The 18765-nt window shown below is 41.6% G+C and overlaps 3 protein-coding genes and 1 non-coding gene across 7 annotated transcripts in view; all 4 read right to left on the bottom strand.

Moving 5' to 3' along the window:
- Positions 1-937: 937 nt before the first annotated feature.
- Positions 938-15505, bottom strand: LOC139171017 (uncharacterized). Of its 4 annotated transcripts, none has more exons than XM_070758763.1 (8): positions 15472-15505; positions 7812-7864; positions 6532-7552; positions 4979-5181; positions 4064-4111; positions 3676-3786; positions 3166-3281; positions 938-3065 (listed from the first exon to the last, which is right to left on the bottom strand). In XM_070758763.1, exons 2-4 carry the CDS (start codon positions 7841-7843, stop codon positions 5134-5136), a joined length of 1101 nt encoding a protein of 366 aa, XP_070614864.1. In that variant the 5' UTR covers positions 7844-7864; positions 15472-15505; the 3' UTR covers positions 938-3065; positions 3166-3281; positions 3676-3786; positions 4064-4111; positions 4979-5133. The 4 variants fall into 4 exon arrangements, 3 of the variants coding, with proteins under 3 accessions (XP_070614864.1, XP_070614863.1, XP_070614865.1); XM_070758762.1 differs by having other exon boundaries at positions 938-3062; XR_011559689.1 differs by lacking the exons at positions 4979-5181; positions 6532-7552; positions 7812-7864; positions 15472-15505 and adding an exon at positions 4285-4521 and having other exon boundaries at positions 938-3062.
- Positions 4405-4537, bottom strand: LOC139171736 (small nucleolar RNA SNORA17). Its single transcript, XR_011559793.1, has one exon. It is a non-coding gene; the product is annotated as a small nucleolar RNA SNORA17 (small nucleolar RNA).
- LOC139171016 (general transcription factor II-I repeat domain-containing protein 2A-like) lies at positions 8320-15446 on the bottom strand. The gene is made up of 2 exons (XM_070758761.1): positions 15409-15446; positions 8320-10406 (listed from the first exon to the last, which is right to left on the bottom strand). Exon 2 carries the CDS (start codon positions 10379-10381, stop codon positions 8567-8569), a length of 1815 nt encoding a protein of 604 aa, XP_070614862.1. The 5' UTR covers positions 10382-10406; positions 15409-15446; the 3' UTR covers positions 8320-8566.
- Positions 15506-17876: 2371 nt separating the features above from the next.
- MRPS2 (mitochondrial ribosomal protein S2) overlaps positions 17877-18765 on the bottom strand; it is a 3291-nt gene continuing 2402 nt past the window's right edge. The window contains exon 4 of the mRNA XM_070759629.1: positions 17877-17985. Within this exon, the coding sequence (XP_070615730.1) occupies positions 17877-17985 (109 nt within the window). The remainder of the gene's footprint in view (positions 17986-18765) is intronic.

The raw sequence follows: 18765 nt of genomic DNA, 5'->3' as shown, positions 1-18765 counted from the left end.
CAGATTTATATGCCGCCCCTCTCTGCAGACTTGGGGCGGCTCACAGCAATAATACAATGTAAACAAATCTAATATTTCAGTTAATTTAAAACCCCAATTTAGAAACCAATCATACATACTAGCATACCATGCATAAATTTTATAAGCCTAGGGGGAGAGAAAGTGTCAATTCCCCCATGACTGATCACAGAGGTGGGTTTTAAGGAGCTTACGAAAGGCTAGGAGGGTGGGGGCAACTCTGATATCTGGGGGGAGTTGGTTCCAAAGGGTTGGGGCCGCCACAGAGAAGGCTCTTCCCCTGGGTCCCGCCAAACGACATTGTTTAGTTGATGGGAAACTCTGTGGGACCTAACTGGTCGCTGGGATTCGTGCGGCAAAGGGCTTTATAGGTCATAACCAACACTTTGAATTGTGACTGGAAACTGATCGGCAACCAATGCAGACTGCGGAGTGTTGGTGTGACATGGGCGTATTTAGGAAAGCCCATTATAGCTCTCGCAGCTGCATTCTGCACGATCTGAAGTTTCCGAACACTTTTCAAAGGTAGCCCCATGTAGAGAGCATTACAGTAGTTGAGCCTCGAGGTGATGAGGGCATGAGTGACTGTTTAATAATGAGGTTCAACATGAGATTCAGAAAGGGGCTCAGGAACCACAGATTAGCAATCCTTGTTAACAGACAGTCCATAATTCAAATCAAACTTTCAAAGGAATACAGTAGGGGAGCATTGTTAAGTGTTAAGGAGTGTGCAGAGTAATCTCTTTAGTAGTCAAAGTTACACATACACAAAGGAAATGTGGAGGTGGCAGATATTTATTTTATTTATTTTATTAGATTCCTATTCTTCCCTTCTCAAGGGGACTCAGCGCGTACATTAAATATAACAATATATAAGAAATCTAAATAACTATAAAAATTATGAAAATTTACTAAAACATTTTAGGTTTTATAACATTTTTATTAATTTTTCATAAAAGACAAACAAAACAAACACACATTTAACATATATAGGGGCTATAATTGCCCCGCTCAAAATAGAAGTCTTTCCAATACAAAAAGGAAAAACACTAAAATTTGTAAGATCAATACAGAGAACAGAAAAGAGAATTTTCTTATATATTTAAACTTTTCTTTAAAAATCTATTCATATACGGTACATATTACTTTTTATTCAATCATTTCATTAGCATTCTTTTTGTTAATCCATGCATATATCCTTTCCCAAATTTTATAAAAATCGGATTCTTCTCGATTGTTTAACCGCCTCGTCATCATGTCCATCTCGGCACACTCTATTATTTTCCTTAATATTTCATCCTCTGCAGGAATATCTTTTCCCTTCCATTTTTGTGCCTATACAATCTTGGCAGCTACCAGGATATGAGTTATTAAATAATAAATGTCCTTTTTATATTTTTGATTTGTTATGCCCAATAAGAAAAACTCTGGGGTTTTCTTAACTTCCTGAGAGGTAATTTCTTTTATCCACCTTTCTATTTTATTCCAATATTGTTTGGCTTTTTGGCAAGTCCACCACTGATGGTAATATGAACCTATTTCTTTTTTAACTTTCCAACAATTTGGGGATTTATTTGGAAACATCTTTGAAATTTTATTAGGTGGAAGATGCCACCTGTAAAACATCTTTATCTGATTTTCTTTAAATGAAACTGATTTTGTTATTTTCCAATTATATGTCCAGACTTTTTCCCCAAGTATCTAAGTCAATCTCTTTTCCTACGTTTTTACACCAGCTTATCATATTAAAATTAAATACTAAAAAACATTTTAAAAGACCCCATGTACACTCACACACATTCATCCAATCCAATCTTATCTTGTATCTGCCGGAGACAGTCTCATCATTCACGGCCCCCATGCCCACCAATAGAGGTAGGTTTTTAAAGCTTTACGAAAGACCGGGGGGGGGGGGTGTACATATCTCTAGAGTGAGTTCATTCCACAGGGACGGGGACGCCACAGAGAAGGCTCTTCGCTAGGCCCTGCCAGCCGACATTGTCTGGTAATAGAAGCGTGGAGCTGCTCTGCCAGGCGATGTATTGTAACCACGAAACATCGTAACTCGGGGACTACCTGTATTAGATTTCCTCTTCTAGATAGTGATATGTTTTTGATAAGGTCAATAATTTTATTCCCTTATTCACTTCTATTATTATTATTTTTAAAAAACAGCTTTTTAGCTTATTCAACTTTTTGTTTTGGTCTTAGTTTACTTTTGGGGTTTTTTTTCTTACCTACTGTTTCAGGATTATATCTGCTAAAAAAAGGGGGGGGCAAATTAGCAGCTAAACAAGAAACTCACCCCACAAACTTACCAGGGCTCAGCAAGTGTTGTTCCCAAGGTTCCTGCCAAGTTCCTTTCTCCCTTTTTATCCTGTTTTTTGTTTTCCCCTTTTTTGAAAATGCTCTGCTTAAGCAAAAAGCAGTTGCCCCTCTGCTTCCCAAACAGGAAAGATAAGATTTAAGAGGTGATTTGATCAAAGTACATAATATCATGCATGGGATGGAAAAAGTGGATAGAGAAAAATTCTTAATTCTATCACACAATACTGGGACGAAGGGACACTCCCTAAAGCTCATAGGTAAGAAAGTGAGGACAAATAAAGGGAAATATTTCTTCATTGGTTTATGGAATTCACTTCCGGAAGAGGTCGTGACAGCTGTCAGCCTAGATAGCTTCAAGGCAGGATTAGACAGATTCATGGATGCCAAGTGTATCATAGGTGGTTATTGAAACGGATGTCCAAGTGCCGCCTCCCTGTGGGTTGAGGCAGGCAGGGTCCCATGTGTTGGAGGTCAAGGGAAAGGGAGGGTCTTGCCTTCTCTTTCTGCTCAAGATCTCCCTGGATAATTGGTGGGCCACTGTGTGACACAGAATGCTGGACTCGATGGGCTTTGGCCTGATTCAGCAGGGCTCTTCTTAGGTTGTTATGATCTTCAAACCTCTTGTAAACCTCTGCTGGTAGTGCATCTGGTTCAGCCTCCCTGAAGTGAAACCGAAGAGGAATATCCCTGAAGGAACACTGCTTGCGTCCATGAGGCTGCTGGCCAGAAGGAAGGAACATCAAATAAATTCTGTACTAATTCTTTATAATAAAAGTGTTGCATTTCAATGAAATAAACTTTGACCAAAGGAATGCTGACCTTTGTCTGCCAGTGATGCCACAACAGGAGTCCTCCGCGGGTTGGGAGTTGGACTTTATGACCTCTTAAAGTCCTTTGTAAGGCTCTGGACAAAACATCTTCATTTTGGCCAAGGGCTAGAAAAGCACAGAGTCACATTACAGAATTGTCTATCAATATGTCTTCCTTAAATCATCAAGGAAGCAAGGCAAAATAAAGGAGGGATGAGACGCAAGAAGTAAAGAACTAAAAATGAAATGCTAAAAGATGAAAGATGAAATGAAAGTGTATATTGTTAACTTTTCAGCAAATATTTCTTCCTTTTAGACCTATTAAAATTGCAATAATTTTTGTGGCAGGTGTTACATTGTAGAAACTACTCTGCAAAGATGTAAAAGAAAAAAATGCAGAGAAAGAGACATAGAAATTGAGGAAGCCAAATTTATAATAAGAGGCATTTATAAATAGGAACATAGGCAGCAAATGTGTAACTTGTGAACTTCAATTCCCAGAATTCCCCAGCTAGCATACCTGGTTGATGAGTTCTAGAAGCTAAAATCCGATTCTTAAAAAGTTGCCTTCAACATCTATCTTGCCAGCACGGCTCAGGTGGGAACAGTCTCAAATTTTCCAGTTGCTGAACTAAGGAAGACCAAAAGCAGTTGAAAAAAGCTATTGGAATTGAATTCTATATTCAAAATGAAGCCTTTTCTACTTCATTAACACCCCTTATTGTGCTTAGAAAATGTTTGTTCAAATCAACAGATGGAAGAAATTAAATTCTTTTTTTGGGGGGGTGGGGGTGCTTAATTCAAAATTCCCTGTCTTAAAGATGCAGTCTGCCAAGAACAAATTTGGTCAAGTTATTGTAGCATCAAAATTCATTTTGAACACTTACAATACCACAAGACAATCTTACCTTTCAGAGCTCATTTTGAACATGTGTTGAAGAGCTAGCATCATGTCCCTAAAAAACAAAGTGGTTTAGTTAATTTGGATTCAAAATCACTGTGCCAACGATTCAACAAAAACATCCTTTTTGGAAATTCCTAACATCGTGGATGAACAAAAACCGGATACTCTTTTCTGAAGTTAAAAGAGACGTGAAGTAGAAGAAATGGCATATAAAAAAAAAATTACCCCCGGAAATAATACTATACAAGCATAGTCCTCCTTTTCCTGGCATCCAATCCAGTGTCAAATAATATTGGGGACTAGCCCCTAGAGTCCGCACAAAGGAGCAAAAGAAAATTTTCAAATTTTGTCAGGCTAGTAATCATTCTGAGTGCCCACCCATCAGAGCACTGAGCGTAGACCTAGCCTGTTTCTGTGCGCCACCTACTGACACAAACACAGCACAGTTGCCATGCCTGCAACGCCTTATAGGGGCAGTGGGAACCCTGGGAATGCCTTTAAGAACAGGACAACCTGCAGGTGCCTCCCTGTTCTGACCACAGTTCTGAGACACTAACAATCACATGCTTAGTCCCAGTAATCCCCTTTTTTATTTCAATGGCTGTGAGTTATGTTCATTCACAGCCCATGAGTCCCAAGCAGCTTGTAAATAGTCTGACAGAAGTCTGCCACAGTCTTTCAGGGTAAGGCTGATAACCACCCACCTTTATCTTCTTTGACATGCTGCCAGACTTAATTGCCAATTATCTTGGCAAGGCCAAATGGAGCAGAGTTTCAGAGTTTAAACTGACCAGAATGAACAAAGTTGCTTCCTGCAAAAGTTCCTGTCCCTTTGTTCCTCCTTTATGTCTTATGGGAGGGGCCAATCATCTCCAAGCCTTACTCCCGAGTTGCCCTTTTCTGTCTTAACTGTTCTTACCTTTTGGTAGCTCTGTGCATGCGTGCACTGGGAACAGGCTCTTCCTCGCTGATGTCAGCCTCTGAAGCCTCTGTCAGTACAGAACTCCCAGATGGCCCTGGCACCATCTCTGCCTACGACACAGAACCTTCTCCAGACTCCAGGACTGGCCCATGTTATTCTTCAACCTCCTCACTATCCGACTTTGCTGCCAGCTCTGCAGGCTGCCAGAGGATCACAACAATCACGTTACATATTTGCAGGTCGCCGACACTGCCTCTGCTTTTAAAATCTCTCATTTGGCTATGAAGCCATCCTGTGAGCTGGCCTTAGTTAGTTAGATTGATTTACAGGGTGTCCAGGGGAAAAGCATTTTTAAATTCCCTGATATTTCCCTGACATTTCCCTGTAACTTGCGATCTAGTTAAGGCGCGGTCGTAGATGATATCATACCGTGGAGAAATATCAGTAGCCGAGGAAGCAAGTCGTTGCTCATTTTTGCTTGATTCTGCCAGGCAGCGAGATCCGGGGGTTTTTAACATAATTTTTCCATTACTTTTAAACATTTTAATAGCTTGTTATTTTCCCCTAATTTATTCCTTTTTTTCACTAATTCCCTAATAATTCCAATATTTCCCAAACCATCAATTTCCCTGATTTCCCTGTTTTCCAGCTTTGCTGTACACCCTGTTGCAAGCACTGCCAAGGCCTTGCTGTAGTTTCCTTTCATAACTGGTTACTTCTGAAACCTGGTTAGCTGGAATAACTGCAGTGCAAACTGAAGTAGACCAAAGACAGGGTTAGGTGAGAACGGTACCTTTATTTCAGCTCTGAAAAGGTAAGTGACTTTCAGCTAGTACCGTCTGCTCTACCTGGGAGAAACCGCTCCTTTTATACATTTGCGGTTCCCGCCAAAGCAAGAGCAGCCGCGTCTGAGCCAATCAGGAGCGACTTCCTGATTCTAGCTCAGACAGCGCTTTAACAAGGAACAAACTATTTACAGAGATACAAGGTAGCCATTACAGGATACAACACCCCTCCCTCCTTAGTTTGGATACATCCATCACGAAAGCCATGTGACGAAGTCCTCCAATCTACTGGGTCTCCGCGAGGCTCGCTCCGACCTGCGCAGTTCAGTTGTGTCCTCGCTACCGACGGTGGAGGTCGGCTCGCTGTTGCTTAGTTAGGCATGCTATCAGAGTTAACAGTACATATACCAGAAATTTCAATTCCCAAAGGTTCCATCCAAGCTAAACCCAGGAGAGAGTGCTTAGCCCCTGTAACAACAATCATAGGCAGGGTACATTTAACATTCTTAAACACGATAGGTACATTCACTTTGCCCAGAACAGAGATTATTCCCCCTTGAAAATCTCTAATTACCAATGAGGTTTGCAATAGCTCAGATTTAGATAGGCTAGGCATGTACAATTTAAGCTTTTCCCATGGCATAATGGTGTATTTAGACCCCGTGTCAAGCTCCATAGAACATGGCTTGTTGTTTAGTAGTAATGAAATTACAATCTTGCCCCCATTTTTTGTTGCCGTGTTATTCACGGAAAATTTAGTGTTACCTCTCTTGAGTAGTCGCGGTTAGCGGCTGAGTAGTTCTTTCGGCCCGAAAAACGGAAAGGCCGGTTTTCTCGCGGTTGAGGTGTTTGATTCTGGGGTCGTTGATGGCGCGGAGTGGAGAAGGTTTCCTCCGGTGCAGCTGCTCTGCAGGCTTCGGCGATGTGGCCGCGTCGGTTGCAGCGGCGGCATATGGCGTCCCGGAAGGGGCATCGTTGGCGCTGATGGTTTCCTCGGCAGCCGGCGCAGGGGGCGGCGGGGTGAGGAAATCTGTGTTGTCTCGGCTGGTCTTGCAGCAGGAAACAGCTGTCCTCGTTGCGAGCTGGTGGGCTGAGGTCATCTGGGTCCTCGGCGCGGGAAAACGTGGAGTCTATCTTTCCGATGACTTCTTGTCTTTCGTGTTCCTTCAGCTCTTTCGCAGCGGCGTCGGCGACCTCTGCGGTTTGTGCTAGCTTAATCACTGTTTGTAGGGTCGGTTCGTCTTCGGTGAGGAGTTTATTCCTGACCGAGGCGTTTCTCATGCCGAAAACTAAGGCATCAGTGAGGCGAGCTTCCGGGTCCTCAAACTTGCATTTCGCAAGTACCATTCGAAGTCGCGTTGCAAATTGGTTGATTGATTCCGCTTGGCGCTGAGCCATTCTGGAGAACTGGTGCCGGAAAACCATGGCTGGTTTTGTTGGCTTGAAATGGCTCGCGAGCTTGGCTTGCAGGACGTCCCAAGCGACGGATCTTGCTGGCAGCGGGTCGGTGAGAGTCTGGGCGAGGGCGCGGATTTCTGGACCGCAGTAGTTTAGGAAGATGGCCCGTCTCCGATTGGCGTCGGCGTCCCGTATTCCTGCTGCCTCGAGGAAGATCTCGAAGTTGTCTAAGTAGTCGTCCCAGGAAGTCTTCTCGGGATCGAAGAACTCAGGAGCCCGGCCGATTTGGAGGTTGTTCATGTTGCACGCGTGGTTTCTTTTGTCCGTCGTCGCCAGTGAAGTAGACCCAAAGACAGGGTTAGGTGAGAACGGTACCTTTATTTCAGCTCTGAAAAGGTAAGTGACTTTCAGCTAGTACCGTCTGCTCTACCTGGGAGAAACCGCTCCTTTTATACATTTGCGGTTCCCGCCAAAGCAAGAGCAGCCGCGTCTGAGCCAATCAGGAGCGACTTCCTGATTCTAGCTCAGACAGCGCTTTAACAAGGAACAAACTATTTACAGAGATACAAGGTAGCCATTACAGGATACAACAAACCCTGAATTGGGGGGGGCGGGGGGGGCAGGATCTTCCATGAAGTAAGACTCACCTCTGCTCAAAGGAGGACTTTCTTGGACCCATGGAGGCTTTTTAGCTCCAACCCTACAACAGAAGGAAAATGAAAAAGTAAATCCAAATCAGCCATTCACACCCACAATTGTTTATAATCCAAGCGGGACTCATAGCACAAAAACCTGGGAGAAGCTTAATTGCACCTGAAGGCCAATGGGTGGCAACTTATCAAGGAGAAATTCAAATTACAAATAAGGAGACGTTTTCTGAGTAAGAACAACCAACCAGCAGAATGCCTTCCTTCAAAAATTGTGGGTGCTCAATCACCAAGGTCTTCAAGATGAGACTGGACAACCATTTGTCCGGAATAGTCCAGGGCAGTGATGGCAAACCTTTTAGATACTGAATGTCCAAATCCCAACCCAAAACCCATTTATTTAACGCAAAGTGTCAACATGGCAATTTAACCCGAGTACTGAGGTTCTAGTTTGGAAAAAACAACTCATACATTAACATCTTTTGCCTTAAAAGAAAAATACAAGAGCTTTCAATGATACAAACAACTTTTTATTGAAAGATACAAGTTTGCATTTGACATGCTTTTGATTTTTAATTAATCCAATTTTTGCTGTTGTATCTTTGATGATAATTTATATAAACTTGGCTCATGCTTCGTAAGTTTGAGAGCAATATATACAGCACTCAGGTAATCTCTTAAGTCTGTTTCTGGTGTCAAACAGCAGCTCACAAGCATAAGGTGACCCAAAGTAAGGAAAGCAATCCCAGGTGCTTTCACTGATTTAAAATTATTTGGCAAAGAGTTCCACACTTTAAGGATTTCATTTTGGGGTCAAGCAGCTGCTCACAAGCATGAGATGATCCAAACAAAGTAAGGAAAGCAACCCCAAGTGCTTTCATTGACTTAAAATTATTTGGCAGAGAATTCCACACTTTAAGGATTTCATTTTCCGAACTAACTGTACTGCCCTTTGTCATCCTCTCTATCTTCTCAAGTCTTTCACGCAGGTCACAGAATTTATTTTTCCACATGGAGCTTTCTTGAAATTCCAACAGCTCCATTTCCAGATTTTCTAAATCTAACCAGTGTAAGCAGGAAAGATCAAGTTCTTCAAATTCGGCTTTATCTGGAAAAGTAAGAAAATGCAAGGTTGTCTCCATCTTATGGAACTGTACAAATCTGTTACTAAAATTCACCTTTGCAGTTGCTACGATGCTAGAAAATTCTTTGTAGATTTCCTGGTGGCTTGCAGGATTGTCTGCAAATCTTGTAGGGTTTTCTAAATGCATTTTTAGATTTGGAAAATATTTCAGCTGCCCACTTTCAAGGTCTCTTTCAAAAACCTGCAGCTTTCTCTCAAAGGTTTTGATATCGCAAAACATGCTTGCTGCCGTTTTCCCTACACTTTGCAGTTGTTTATTCAGTACATTGAAATGTAGCGTAAAATCTGTAAAAAAAATGAGATTGGTAAGCCAGGCCATATCAGTGAGTTGTGGAAATCCCTGCCCTTTTTCATTCATAAACAGCCTAATTTCATCCAAACAGGCTACAAATCTCTCCAGGACTTTTCCTCTGCTCAGCCACCGGACATTATTGTATATAAATAAACTGTTATACTGTGCCTGAACCTCCTCAAGAAGTGGTTGAAATGGTCGATAATTCAGAGCATGAGCCTTGATGTAGTTCACCATTTTTGTGACATCTTTGAGGACATCTTCAAATTTTTTGCTGCTTTCCCTAGCACAAAGAGCTTCTTGGCGTACAATGCAGTGGAACTGAATCACTTGATGTTTTGTTTTTTTAACAAACAACTTTATGAAACCAGATGTTTCCTCCACCATGGAAGGTGCCCCATCAGTAGTAACTGAGACCACTTTTTCTGGTCTTATATCTTGGGACGAAAAAGCCTCCACCACAGCATTGTAGATATCAATCCCTTGTGTTCTCTCGGGCAAAGACACCAGTTTCACCAGCTCTTCTCTCATGATGTCACCAGCAGCATAACGTAAAATCACTGCTAGCCTTGCATGATTATTTACATCTGTGCTTTCATCCAAACACATGGAGAAACAGGCTGCCCTTTGTAAGTCAGTGGTGAGCTGCTGGCTATCACTTGACATGTGCTGGACTCGATCTTTAACATCATTTCTGCTAAGTGACACCTCGGAGATACGTTGAATGATTTTATCCTTGTTTGGGAAATCGTGAAAAAGGGAATTACTGCCAGACAACATGGCCATTTCGATAATATCCTCATTAGAGAGGGGTTTGCCCTGTTTTGCTAAGCATGGTGAAATTTGAAAACTGGCAGTTGTCATATGATCTGTTGTAGAGAGATCATTGCAAAAACTGGGAGACTGGGAATATTCCGTCAATTTCCCTTCAAGAAACTCTTTTCTTTCAGTTTCACCAAGTCCGGCAACACTTTTGTGCTTGGTGTCAAGGTGCCGTTTGACACTTGATGTGCGACATACAACGCTTTCGTTACACAGAATACATAACGCTTTCCCATTGTGTTCAACCACTCCAAATGACTCTGTCCAGGCCTCTTGGAATGATCTTCGGTGATCCGTTTTTGCGGTACTCATTTTTGGGTGTTCGAGACTTGGGAGTCTACAAAAACACAAAATTTTAAAGAAAAATGAAGCACCCAATACAAATCTATCCCTATCCAAAAATAGCTAACACTACTAGTTAACACTAAAGAAACAGTTATTCCTGGAATCAGCAATCTATGGCAGTGATTTTCAGCTGGGGGTTCCTTTGGAATTTACTGGCCTTCAGCTTAAGGAGACAATGTTCCACTGACCATCAGATTTTAACCTGCTCTGGAAAAAGGCATCTGAGTGCATTTCTTACCTTTGATTCACCGCCACTTTACATGTGTTGGAATTACTTCTTGGGGAGTTTGCATAAATAAGATGAGGTGGAGGTGGTCTCCGGGACCGCCTTCTGCCGCACGAATCCCAGCGACCGGTTAGGTCCCACAGAGTTGGCCTTCTCTAGGTCCCGTCGACTAAGCAATGTCGTTTGGCGGGACCCAGAAGAGCCTTCTCTGTGGCGGCCCCGGCCCTCTGGAACCAGCTCCCCCCATATATCAGAGTTGCCCACACCCTCCTTGCCTTTCGCAATCTCCTTAAAACCCACCTCTGTCGTCAGGCCTGGGGGAATTGAAATTTCCCTTCCCCCTAGGCTTATAGAATTTATACATTGTATGCTTGTATGTATGAGTGGTTCTTTAAATTGGGGTTTTAAAGATTATTTTTAATATTAGATTTGTTTACATTGTCTTTTTATACTGTTGTTAGCCGCCCCGAGTCTTCAGAGAGGGGCGGCATACAAATCTAATAAATAAAAAATAAAAAAAATTAAAAGCAACAAAGCAGGGCCGGCACTGTGACCTAAGTGCTCTGCTTCCCCCCAGCTATGCCACGTTGTTAGCCATGCGCTCCTCCACAACCCCACCATGGGAATCACTTTCACCACAGACTCAACAGGCTGCTGTCCGCACCACACCCTCAAGGTGTGTGTGAGCTGCCCACCTTACCCCACCTACGGGAGGGAGGAAGCAACCCCATCCCATTGGGCTGCTGGGCAGGTGATGAAAAATGTCCTCTGGGATGCATAGCGAGGGGGACGGGAGCAGCCTGGCCCCATGTCCTTCTGGCTTTCTAGTAACAAGCTTTGCCGAACTCTGCTGGGGTGATGGCACATATGTGCAGAGATGGCTCTGAGTCCCCCCTCTGGCACACATGCCATAAGTTCTCCACCACTGATATAGGGCAGGGATAGGCAAAGTTGGCTCTTCTATGACTTGCGGACTTCAACTCCCAGAATTCTTAAGTCAATCATGCTAGCTCAGGAATTCTGGGAGTTGAAGTCCACAAGTCATAGAAGAGCCAACTTTGCCTACCCCTGGTATAGGGTATCTCCTGCTTGAGCAGGGGGTTGGGCTAGACCGCCAAGATCCCTTCCAACTCTGAAAATAGCACCACTAATTCTAACATAAGTATTTATTTATTTAGTAAAGTTTACACGCCGCCCCAATTCCAATGGACTCTGGGAGGCTCACAATAACAAAAATGAAAAACAATATAAAAAGATGCAATATCTTTATAATAGATATTCTAGCTTTATAATAAATATTATACCTTATTGATATTATATACAATATCTTTACAATATCAATATCTTTATCTAATTAGGTCAAGTTCCCCCCCCTGTCTACGAAATATGATGTGTGGTTGACTGAATTGGTTGACTGATTTTAATATTTTGGGATTTTAGCTTGTAGTTTTTAATTAATTAGATTTGTTTTACGCATTGCTTCATATTGTATCTTGTGAGCCGCCCCTAGTCTTCAGAGAAGGGTAGCATAGAAATCTAATAAATAATAATAATAAATAATAAATAGATAAATAATAATAATAATATCAACAATAGAAGTATAAAAGCATACTAACAACCCTTAAAAACCATAGTCTCAGTCATTAGTGGTCCCAGGCTCACCAGAAAAGCCAGAGGCGCAACTAAGAGGACGAAAGGCCTTGGAGGCTAAAACATATGAAGAACAGCTGCAGGCTTTGGGTTTGGCTAATTAAAGAAAAAAGAAGTAGGGGCAACATGAAAGCAGAATTGCACTATTGGAGGGTCTGCCAGGAAGAGGAAGGGGTCAATTTATTTTCCAAACTACCAAAGGCAGGACAAGAAACAATAGATGGAAACTAATCCAGTAGAAAAACAACCTGGAATTAAGGGGAAACTTCCTAACATTTGAGAACAATCAGCGAAACAACTTGCCTCCAGATTCTTTGGGTGCTCCACCACTGGATATTTTAAGAGACTTCTCAAACAGTATAGAAAAGGGATCCCCAAACTTGGCAGCTATAAGACTTGTGGACTTCGACTCCCAGAACTCTCCAGCCAGTGCTCATGTCTCCAAATCTTTGGTTTTATTTATTTATCTATTTGATTTTTTATGCTGATTTTATGATCTTGCAAGAACAAGAATTTGATTGGAGTTAGAATAGATCTAGCTAATCAGATCGGGAGTTCCACATCTAGGAAGATGGAAGACGGGTCCCCAAGCTTGGCAGCTTAAAGATTGGTGGACTTCAACTCCCAGAATTCTCCAGCCAGCTATGCTTCCTTCCAACCAGCTGTGATGGCCAGAAAATTCTGGGAGTTGAAGTCCACCAAGTCTTAAAGCTGCCAAGTTTGAAAAGCTCTGGATAGTGTCTCCTATTTGAAAAGGGGGGTTGGCCTAGAAGACCTCCAAGGATTCTTCCAGTTCTATTCTGATGGATTGCAAGGAAGTTCCAGCCCAAAAAGCCTCCCTCCCACCCACCCCGTTTAAAGTGACAATTTAGCCTGCTCTACCTACTCCTACTCCTCCCCCTAACTAATCTCCAGGGAGAATCAACTCTCCCTGGAGATTTGCACTGCCTCCACCCTTCTGTCTTTCGCAAAGCCCTGAAAACACATCTGTCAACAGGCCTGGGGGCACTGATAATTTTTTTAATATTCCCAGCCCATGGATAATAATTAGGATGAATGTAGATGTCTGTTCCTTAAAGGTGTAGGGCTTTATAGAATTAACTTAAATTAGATTTTTATGTTTTTACTAGCGAGCTTTTTAGCACATTTAACTCTGCTGTTCTGTTCGAAAAAAGTTCCTAATGTTATGTTCGGGTCACATACGACCCGGACCGAAAACACTTCATTTGAAGTGCTTATGTTTGGTCAATTTGAAAACTTTTTTCACTTGGAAAGTAGTCTGAACATTTCTGCACACAAGGATATGAAAATTGAAATGAAAAAATTAATCCTTATTGGTTTATTTTGCACATAAATGTGCCCCCCCCTTTTTGTGAATTTATTTCAATTTATGGATAGTTTTGCTTGCAAAATCCATTCTATTTTACTAAAGTTGGTGTGGGATTGGTAGCCTGAACATTTCTGCACACAATGATATGAAAATTGAACTGAAAAAATTAATCCTTATTGTTTATTTTGCACATAAATGTGCCCCCCCCCCGTTTTTGTGAAATAGTCTTTACTTTATGGATAGTTTTGCTAGCAGAATGCATTCTATTTTGCTAAAGTTGGTGTGGGATTTGTAGCTTGGACATTTCTGAACATAATGATATGAAAATTGAACTGGAAAAATTGATGCATATTGGTTTATTTTGCATATAATTTATTTCAATTTATATAAAAATTATGCTGTTAATTTCAAACTTACATACTTTTTTTAGTAAAATGGATTTCTTTCATAAAATTAGTTATCTGGCTACAATGTGGTTGATTTTCAAAAGGATATTCCAAATATTTCTAGACAAATATGTATAAACAGTGACAATAATGGCACACAGCAAGGCGGGGGGGGTGGCCCTTTTGTGGCAAAAATAAACCAATAAGAACCATTTTTTTCAGTTCGTTTATATTTTTCTTATGTTCAGAACTGTTCAATTTAGTATATCAAACCTTTTGGGGGAAAATTCCTTAGGGATTTGTAGCCTTAAAAAATAGAAATTGACACGAAATTCAGAAAGGATGGGGGGAGGGGGCTTTTTGATCAAATAAAAATATAAGTCTCAATTTTTCCAGTTCAATTTTCATATCATTATGTTCATAAATGTTCAAACTAGTTTTCAGTTGAAAAAGTTTTCAAAAAGATCAAATTCAAGTACCTAAAAAAAATATTTTTGGTCCGTCATATACGAACAGAAACAGATTCGAAGTTATGATTTTTTTTTGCCAGAAAACAATTAGCACCACCCCAAAAATATTTTTTGATGATCAGCATTGTTAAATTGAGTAAATGAATGCCTAAGATTTTAAAGAATATTTCGGATTTGGAGCATAAAAAAATAAAAGTGAAAATGATTGCAAGCAGCCGAGGGGGGGGGAGGCCTTATTTCTGATGTTAAAAAACCAGTAAGAATCATTTTTTTCAGTTCCTTTATATTTTTCTTATATTCAGAAATGTTCAAGCTACCAATCCCACACCAACTCCAGTAAAAAGAATGGATTTTGCAAGCAAAACTATCCATAAATTGAAAAAAATTCACAAAACGGGGGGGGCACATTTATGTGCAAAATAAACCAATAAGGATTAATTTCTTCATTTCAATTTTCATATCATTGTGTGCAGAAATGTTCAGACTACTTTCCAAGTGAAAAAAGTTTTCAAATTGACCAAACATAAGCACTTCAAATGAAGAGTTTTCGGTCCGGGTCGTATGTGACCCGAACATAACATTAGGAAGGTTTTTTGCCCAGCAAAAACTAAGCCCGCCACCCCCCCACCCCCAAAAAATTCTCATAGAGAGAACCCCTGAAATGATGAAAATTCATGAAATTTCAAGTTTCAGATATGCAGGGAAAATTTTTTACAGGACTCAAACTTGGCTTCGGGTCACATACGACCCGAACAGAACAGCAGGGTTAAATATTAGATTTCTTTATGCATTGTATTGTTTGTTGTGAGCCGCCCTCAGTCCCACGAGAAGGGCAGCATAGAAATCTGATTAGGTAGGTAGGTACCATTTCTAGCTCAGCTGCTTTGCCCTCCTCCCCTTGGAAGCCCCCCCTCCCCCCAACCGTGAAGCACCTTAGAAGGCGCTCCCGGTAGAATTCGCAGCGGAAGAGTTATTACGAGCAGCACCACACTCACCTAAACGGACTCCCAACCTCAGCCGCAAATGGCGGAACGCACGCTGTCGCCACCTTATATAGGGAGAAAGTGGGCGGAGCTACTGAGGAGCCCTCGCGCGCTCCCAGACTCGACGGAAAACCCCGAGGGACAAAAATGCTCCCTGTTTCGCCAGCTTTTGTTTATTTACTATGGGGGGGATTACAGATGGGAGGAAATAGAATGAGAAGAGAACTGGAAGGATCTCGGTATTCTAGTCCAGCCCCCTGCTCAAGCAGCTTATAATATAGCAGATTGTCCAGTCTTTTTTAAAAACCACCAGGGATGGAATGCCCATGACCTCTGGTGGCAAGCTGTTCCGCTGGTTAATTATCCTGTCAGGAAGTTTCTCCTTAATTCCAGGTTGCTTCTCTCCTTGATTAGTTTCCATCAGTTGCTCTTGTCCTGCTTTCAGGTGCTTTGGGAAAAAAGTTGACCCCCTTCTTCCTGTGGCAGCCCCTCAAAAACTGGGAGACTTCTATCATGTCCCCCCTATTGTCCTTCTTTCCTTTAGACTAACAAACCCAAATCCTGCAGCCGTTCTTCATACATTTTAGTCTCCGCGCCTTTATAAAACCTTAGAAAGACCTGGAGGCTACTAGTCCATCCCCCTGCTCAATCAGCTTATAATATAAGTGACAATATAGATGATTGATCTTAGTTGCTCTTTCTTTTTCCAAAGTCTCAACATCTTTCTTGTAATGTGACCAAAACTGGAGAGTATTCCAGGTGTGGCCCTTCTAAGGCTTTAAAAAAGAAGTACTAATAATTCATGTGATTTTGATTCTATATCGGTTTATACAACCAAGGATTCTACTAGCTTTGTTTTGGCTACTACGGTATGCTTTTGACTCTATGCTGGCTGGAGAATTCTGAGAGTTGAAATCCACAAGTCTTGAAAGCTGCCAATTTTGAAGATCTCTGGTCTACTAAGACTCCCAAGGTTCCTCTTACAGTAAATGATTTTGAGCCATATGAGGTTTCTCCTTTCTTGGAAGATGAAGTTAGGGGAAAAAAACATATAACGGAGATGTGGACCTTTGTAGAAATTAGATTTTATTACTGATTTAGAATTCAAAAACAAACACAATTTAGAAAACCAAACCTGTGCTGAATATTCAACGATACTCCCGACTTGGACTTTGGATGTTCTGCCTAATGCTGTTGAAGTTGGCTCTGTAATTATTTTTTTAACAATGTGTACAGCTGCCCAAGATGAAAGGAAACATGGGTAGTGTTGTGATCACCTTTCTTCACCCACAGGTGGTTTTTTTTCCCCTTTCCATCTGAATAGCTATGTATATCTTTAACACATTTTTTAATTTAAAAAATAAAAGATAAGATAAAGTGGCAGTTTCTACTTTCAGAGATCACTCAAGAAGTAGTTTCCTGGGAATTAAATTCAAGATAATAATTGGGGAATTGGGGTTGTTATTTTGCCAAAAGAGATGGAAAGCACCAGACATTTTGGGGAGGTGGAGTAACATTTTGATACTGAAAACCCAACTGCTCATTCCTCCTACAGAAAGTAAGCAAGCCTGCCACAGCCACTAAGCCACAGCCACAGAAACGGTAATTTAAAAAAATGAATCCTACCACTGAGCTGCATGCCTGTACCCTTTTTTTAAATTGTGGCTACTGACAGAGTTCTTGATTTATGATTGGTCACATAACACACGTTCAAAGTTGCAATGCAAGCCTGAGAACCACAATCCCCAAAGTTTTCCGGCTTTGCGAACTGGCGGTGTGGGTGGGTGGGGAGAGGGGACGTTTCCGCGAGAGCAATGGGCAAATGTACATGCAGACACAGCTCCATTTGCAAATGGAGATGCGCACAGCATGTACGCTCGCCGGCTGCTTGTGTAAGTAGACTGGGTGCATGTGTGCCTCGCACGCCAGGTCTGTGACTAGTTCCAAATGGGTTGTAGCCTGGTGCAGGACCAGATGTTGCAGACTTCTGCCCAAGAAGCTAGTTCCAACACAGACTTCTTCCAGTTGTGCGATTTTTGGATGCTCAGCCATCAGCCCAGATTTAGAGCTGTTTGCAGTAACCCAGATGTGACCACAATTTATGACATTTTTTGGCAAATGTATTGTGTAAGAACCACAGAGTTTTCTATTTATAAGTGTACCTACTTCTTTACTTTCCAGGTTTATAGATACCTCTGTATGTTTATAAATGAAAATACTGTATTTACTACATTCTGTCTCATTTACTATTCCTATCTTACTCTTTTGAATTGAACCCGCTGCATATAGACTTATAAACAATACAACGAAATGGGTTGTGATCTCTACAGTACCATTGAGATCTATATTAATTTCTTTTTTTAAAATTCAATAAATAAACTTTAAAGAAAAAAGAACCACAGAGTTTTCCTTAATGATCACTTAATGAAAAAAAAAGAGTCAAAATTGGGCTGGTCATGCAGGTCAAAATGGGTGAACAGTGCAGTCAGGTGGTAGGGAAAGCGAATAGAATGCTTGGCTGCATAGCTAGAGGTATAACAAGCAGGAAGAGGGAGATTATGATCCCGCTATATAGAGCGCTGGTGAGACCCCATTTGGAATACTGTGTTCAGTTCTGGAGACCTCACCTACAAAAAGAGATTGATAAAACTGAACAGGTCCAAAGACGGGCTACAAAATGGTGGAAGGTCTTAAGCATAAAACTTATCAGGAAAGACAATGAACTCAATCTGTATAGTCTGGAGGACAGAAAGGAAAGGGGGGACATGATCGAAACATTTAAATATGTTAAAGGGTTAAATAAGGTTCAGGAGGGAAGTGTTTTTAATAGGAAAGTGAACACAAGAACAAGGGGGCACAATCTGAGGTTAGTTGGGGGAAAGATCAGAAGCAACGTGAGAAAAGATATTTTACGGAAAGAAGAGTAGATCCTTGGAACAAACTTCCAGCAGACATGGTTGGTAAATCCACAGTAACTGAATTTAAACATGCCTTTTAATATAGTTTAATATAATATACAGTGGTACCTCAAGATACGAACCCCTCGTCTTACGAACAACTCAAGATACGAACCCGGGGTTCAGAAAAAATTTGCCTCTTCTTACGAACTTTTTTCGTGTTACGAACGCCAAACTCGAACTTCCGGGTTTGGCGTTCGGAGGCTGCTGGGAAGCCTCGCGGCTGTTTTAAAAGGTGACAGCCGGGCTGGGGGGCTTCCCAGCAGCCTCCGAACGCCGAACACGGAGGTTCGGGTTTGGCGTTCGGCTTCGGGAGGCTGCTGGGAAGCCCCCAGCCCGGCTGTGACCT

The sequence above is a fragment of the Erythrolamprus reginae genome, chromosome 8 (genome assembly GCF_031021105.1).
Source record: "Erythrolamprus reginae isolate rEryReg1 chromosome 8, rEryReg1.hap1, whole genome shotgun sequence".
NCBI lineage: Eukaryota > Metazoa > Chordata > Lepidosauria > Squamata > Dipsadidae > Erythrolamprus > Erythrolamprus reginae.
This window is presented reverse-complemented; position numbering and strand designations above follow the sequence as displayed.

What these genes read in the sequence shown, in the direction of transcription:
- LOC139171016 (XM_070758761.1), bottom strand. Translation starts at nt 10,381, where the DNA reads ATGAGTACCGCAAAAACGGATCACCGAAGATCATTCCAAGAGGCCTGG.
- LOC139171017 (XM_070758763.1), bottom strand. Translation starts at nt 7,843, where the DNA reads ATGGGTCCAAGAAAGTCCTCCTTTGAGCAGAG. An exon ending in AAGTCCTCCTTTGAGCAGAG is followed by an intron (nt 7,553 to 7,811) that starts GTGAGTCTTACT and finishes TTACCTTTTCAG; the next exon opens with AGCTGAAATAAAGGTACCGT. An exon ending in ACCGCGACTACTCAAGAGAG is followed by an intron (nt 5,182 to 6,531) that starts GTAACACTAAAT and finishes ATCCTCTGGCAG; the next exon opens with CCTGCAGAGCTGGCAGCAAA.